The sequence below is a fragment of the Erigeron canadensis genome, chromosome 8 (assembly GCF_010389155.1).
Source record: "Erigeron canadensis isolate Cc75 chromosome 8, C_canadensis_v1, whole genome shotgun sequence".
NCBI classification, from domain to species: Eukaryota; Viridiplantae; Streptophyta; class Magnoliopsida; order Asterales; family Asteraceae; genus Erigeron; species Erigeron canadensis.
The window spans coordinates 22,228,955-22,234,471 of record NC_057768.1 but is presented as its reverse complement, the minus strand read 5'-3'; the positions used below and the strand labels follow the sequence as shown (position 1 = coordinate 22,234,471).

At 32.9% G+C, this 5,517-nt stretch overlaps 1 protein-coding gene across 1 annotated transcript; it reads right to left on the bottom strand.

Annotated features, from left to right (window-relative positions):
- Window positions 1-496: 496 nt before the first annotated feature.
- On the bottom strand, window positions 497-2,551 carry LOC122579237 (probable carboxylesterase 18). Its single transcript, XM_043751360.1, has 3 exons — window positions 1,876-2,551; window positions 1,353-1,772; window positions 497-900 (listed from the first exon to the last, which is right to left on the bottom strand). Exons 1-3 carry the CDS (start codon window positions 2,458-2,460, stop codon window positions 871-873), a joined length of 1,035 nt encoding a protein of 344 aa, XP_043607295.1. The 5' UTR covers window positions 2,461-2,551; the 3' UTR covers window positions 497-870.
- Between the last annotated feature and the right edge of the window lie 2,966 nt (window positions 2,552-5,517).

The following is a 5,517-nucleotide window of genomic DNA, read 5'->3' as shown; positions in this document are numbered from 1 at the left end:
AAAAACATATATGCAATGTTTTGTTTGTCAATCACCAACTAGCCACCATGGATTGACCCGGCTAAGCCTGGTCCGACCCGGTTTGACCCATTTGGCAATTTTGGTCCGTTAAATCAGATTGTTATCTTTACAAATCAAGCTCAACTAGTGTTTCATTACTCTAAATGTGTGGCCAAAATAGATCATATATAAATGGTCGTATATTTATGTGGAGATGTTCCCACAGTTCTAACACGGATTTTTTCAAAATAAAAAGTTTTAGGGATTCGTGCACCAAAATGTAATTAACTCCAACTTCTTTACGATTATTTTTATCCAACTTTAAGAACCTCTAGATAGTATATGTACCGAAATTTATTTTATTTATGTTGAATGTACTTAATAACTTTGGTATAAAAAGGATACATACAATAAAGTGAATATACATAACAGCAAAAGCAGACAAATTGTTGGATACAAAATAGCAAAAAGTTCAAAGTACGTTGAATACATAAAGTAGCAAAACAAATAGAGTAAAATTACACACAACATAAGTTGCAAATTAGATACATCAATAATGAAAGAATTACAATTTAATGAAGGCTTTAGGGTTTCGGAATGTAATGTACTATAATGAAGGTTTATGTTGTGAAATACCATGAACACCGGAGATGTTCATTAAATAACATAAGCATTCGTGTATAGTTGATTATATTACGAGACCTTAAACTCTTTAATGTATATAACTGAAGTTTTAATATTTAAATACACACAATAGCAAAACCGAATAAAGTGTAGTGCACTTTCTCTAAAAGGTAGATAAAATGAAGCTAGGCTAAGTACACGTCTTCGAATCCTAGTCCAGCTTGTCATCAATTTACCCAGCCTCACTTAAGCATTAGTTGTCATTCCTTTCTTACTCTGTGAAACACAATCGACACAACTTAGAATCAAATGTTAGAAAATCTATATTATATACATGTTATATATATACATATACATTTCTCTTAAGCATAAACACCACCATACGTGCTATACATGAATTACATCATGATATGAACATAGGTAGTTTTAGATATAACATTCAAGTATGAACATCAAGTTATAATTTAGAAATTTGAATTAGGTCTTCTATTTCCAAATGGTTTCACGTGAACCTTTTCCTTATATGTATATGCATATGTGTATGTGTATAAACATATATTTTGAAATTTAGCAAGTTCGTTTAAATTATTAAGTAGAAAAAATTATGGTGGATAAATGTTGAGTTGCATAAGAAGTGGATTATTCATACTATCAAGTGACTTCTATAATTAGGATATAGATAGATAGCGTATCAGTATTTTTAATATTCAATATGGATAATAGCATACCTTATTAAAGAGCTTGTACACAAATTCCCTCATTTCAATGATAAGTTGCTCATATTCTGGGAGTTCCGGAAAACTACAAAAATCATGAAACATGTTTGGGTAGTTCACTAAATGTACTTTTTTTCCAGACTCTTGCAGCCACTCGTAGTACTTTATCTGCCAATCTTTTAGAACATCAAACCCTCCTACAACTAACATGGTTTCTGGATAATCCAATTTTGTTATGTCTACTGCCCTCGGGCCACTAACGTTGATGCTTGGATGATCGCGATTGTATTCTTCACCCTCTGGCATCAACGCTTTCCAGAACAGATCCGTTCTTTGCGTGTTTAAAAAAGGTACTTTAAAATCAAGTTCAATTTCAGACTTTGTTCGCTCCTCTCCTCCAAAAAATGGTTGAATCGTCACCAAACCGACAACCTTCAAATAGTAAACACATTATGTTAATTGTCATTTCTATTGAAATACATATAAAATCGCTAGCAAAACTATAAAGTTTAAAGTTGATGTTATATATATATACCTTGAGTTGTTCGAACTTGGTTAAGCAAGCGCTTAGATTAACAGAATGAGCTAGGTTTCCACCTGAACTATCTCCAGCAATAAAGCAACGAGAAATATTCGCATTTTCAAGACCACATTTTGCAAGGTTCTCTGGATTGTCAAGAAATTTCAGCACTTCGATTCCATCCTGATATTGTGTAGGATATTTTTTCTCAGGGGCAAGACGATAATCAGCAGAAACGACAACACAAGGAAATTTTACAGCCAAATCTGTGCATAAATCATCATACATCTTCACATCAGCGGAAAGGAGGGAATATCCACCTCCGTGAAAATATGCAAAAAGCGGCAGATCTTCAATTTTGTGCCCTTTAGGAATATATACACGGAACCAAATGTTGGAAGTTGGATTCACGACGACGTCGTATGAGTTGATAGTATCATCTACGGGTGCGGGGTCCCTGGGGGGAAATATATTAGCGATCCGTCGGCGAACTGTGCCGTTTTTTTTCTGTGTGAAGTCGATATACATGCCTATAACAGCTAGTGAAATCCTCGTTTGTAAAGGCAAGTCGAGTTTGGGAGTTGTGGGTGTAACTTCCATTTTGAAATATGATGTTATTGAAAGAAAATGTGATTGAAAGAAAATGTTATTTGAAAGAAACTATTATGGAAGTAAATTTATGAATTGAAATGTAGGGAGAATGAGTTACTAGTCAGGGTATAATCACCTCATATTTATAGTAGCATCATCACACATTTCACTAACATACTATACGTACATTATGTATTGCATGACAATTTTTCCACATGGTAATACACCCACTTGAGCTAATAAATAAAGTTGGGGGGACCTATTAGATTATATATATATTTTTTTAATAATTTTCAACGTAATTTAGATGATATATACGTAAAAGGTGGTGGTTTTCTTTAGAACCATGACTTTTAATGATCGGTCAATTCTGTCCATAATGGACCAGCATTCCATCAAGGACTCAATTTTATGTGCTCAAGATCTCGGATAGCGTCTGGTCAAAAAAGTAATTGTACATGTGAGGTTCCTTGAGATGTGCTTCGTTTTGTATATATATATTATATTATATTATAATCATACTAAAAACCAAATTATATAATACAAGTATCTTATGTACAAGTTTTAATAGTACAACCTTCCAAGCATCATATACAACTTTTGTGTTTTGTAACATTTACCCCTAAAGATTTTACTTATTAATTTTTAACCTTATTCAAGTTTTTAATTTCAGTTTCTTAACAACAAATTTATGGTTTTTATATTTCTATTACATAACTATGACACATATATAGTTTGACCCTAACGAGTTTTTATTTGTTTGTCTCTCTCTTTTTTAACCCTGGAGTGTATAATTTTATGATTTCTCTTGTTGCTTTTTTTCCTTTACTTTTTAACCTTTCGAATGGTATAACTTTGCGATTTTTCACCGTCACTTTTTCTAATATTTGTTTTTGATTATCTTCCCCGTTTTGTTATATGTAATTGTCATCATTGTTATGTTTTACGTTAGTGAAACAACTTTCACACATTACAGTTTTGTCTCTAAGGATTTTTCCTTCCTTCGTTTGTTTGCTTTTATTTTCTCCCGAAATATATAATTTTATGATTCTCTCTATTATTAGTTTTTATTATATGTAACTTTCGTCGATCTTACGTCTTTCATTGGAGTGTCACAATATACGTAATTAGACATATTATGTTGTTCTATGTTTTTTTTATTATTATTCTTATTAATCAATGATATTTTTAAACTAACCGTCATTATTTTAACAATTAGTTTATGTACGTCACCGCAACGCATGGCGGGTATAATTACTAGTATATACTCAAGAGCAATATGGTATGTACAAGTCTTCATGCATGAAGTACAACTACTTTCATTTTTCAAAATTTTATTATCACCCCTAAAAGTTTATGTATTAAGTAAGACTATGAATCAATAAAACAGTAAAGCAGTAAATATGAAAGACATTCTTGCACACAGATTGTAATTTTCAATGTAACTCTTTATTAAGATATAATATATACAAAAAATTACAGGATTGTTGCGGTAACAAGATTGCCTATAGATATGTAAACAACCATCTGAAATGACAAATTACAATCAACAAGTTATTACTCAGGAGAATCAGCCAAAGCTGATCTCAGATAGACTAAGCTATGTGTAAAAGCAGAGAAAACTTATGTGAAGAATGATTCTCAGGGCTGCGACACTTATGCAATCAAGGAATGAGGCATTGATAGGAGAAAGCCCGTATTCTCTTGGTATCCAATTGAGCTATGTATTCTTCTTCTGTTGGATGATCAAGGAATATTAGATAGTGCCTTTCATGGTATTTGTGGTCCCCAAAATACTGCAACACATTCTTGATCGTCTAATGAGAGTATGGATACGTATATCTAAACCAACCACCAACCTAGATTCTAGGAACCTTCCTAGTCACGTCATTTGTTCTTATCAACAAATCCAGGTTGTTATCTACACTTGATTGTTTGAGACAGATTGGGCCATTTGTCAAAGCACCAATCTTCCTAAGTGTTTCCAAGCTGACTGTCAATCCTAAGGTGACTTCCACTCCCAACTTGGTCTTCTATCTTCAATCCTCCTCTTCGACTTAGACTGAATGCTATAACCATTTGATGCAGCTTGAAAAACACTTGCTTCCATATGATAACAATTACAAACCATGAAGCATGATCTGGGTAAGAGACAGATCGTAAGTTGTGTCCGCTTCGTGTGACCTAAATCAGATTACAAGATCCAAAAGATTACTAAGTGTTTAAAAGTCAGATTTGTTATAACCAAATTTACAATGAACATTGAGACTCAACATAAGTGTATATCTTTTAACATTTATCCCATGATAGTATAACTTTATATACATGATATATAACATATTTTAAGTTTTTGTTTTTTCATTCTTACCCCCTAAACTTTATCTTTGAGCTTTTTACCCCAATCAAAGTATCCGTTTTCATTTTTTTGACACCAAACTATTGGATTCTCATGTTTGCATAAAACAACTTTTACATGTTTACGTTAATAAAATTAAATTTTTTTTTACTATATTACAATCACCATCATCAAAGTGTCATTTTTTTGCATTAATAATTATTGCATTGTTATATGTTACTTTTTGATGTATCCAATTAGTTAACGGATGGTGTATCCCAACTAAAGTTTTTGGTATCTTGACCATATCGCTTTAAAATAGTGTGGGCCCCATGTCTGTAATGACAAATCTGGTAGAGTAAAAGCGGGCCCCCTGTCATTAATAGTCTAGTCGGGTTACCTAAAATATGGTCGGAATACCAGACGCCTTAGTTAATTGTGACCCCTTAATTTGTATGACATTATTAAATGAGAGGCGGCAGTCACTAAATTCATTAAGACCCGGATTTTCCAATAGACCAAATACGACCTCGCATGTTTAAATCCAGTTATGACCTCGTATTGTCAAAATACGACCCCAAGCTTCAATTACGACCTCATGGTCAAATACGACCTCACAAACTGGGATTTATGACCTAGGATGCCAATTACGACCTCGACTAAAATTGCGACCTCGTAATCTATTTACGACCTGGTAGAACAGTTTACTACCCCAAAGCCATTTATGACCT

Coding starts and splice junctions, on each gene's coding strand:
- LOC122579237 (XM_043751360.1), bottom strand. CDS start 2,460: ATGGAAGTTACACCCACAACTCCCAAACTCGACTTGCCTTTACAAACG. Junction 1,773..1,875: donor CCAAGTTCGAACAACTCAAG/GTATATATATAT, acceptor TACTATTTGAAG/GTTGTCGGTTTGGTGACGAT. Junction 901..1,352: donor TGTACAAGCTCTTTAATAAG/GTATGCTATTAT, acceptor TGTGTTTCACAG/AGTAAGAAAGGAATGACAAC.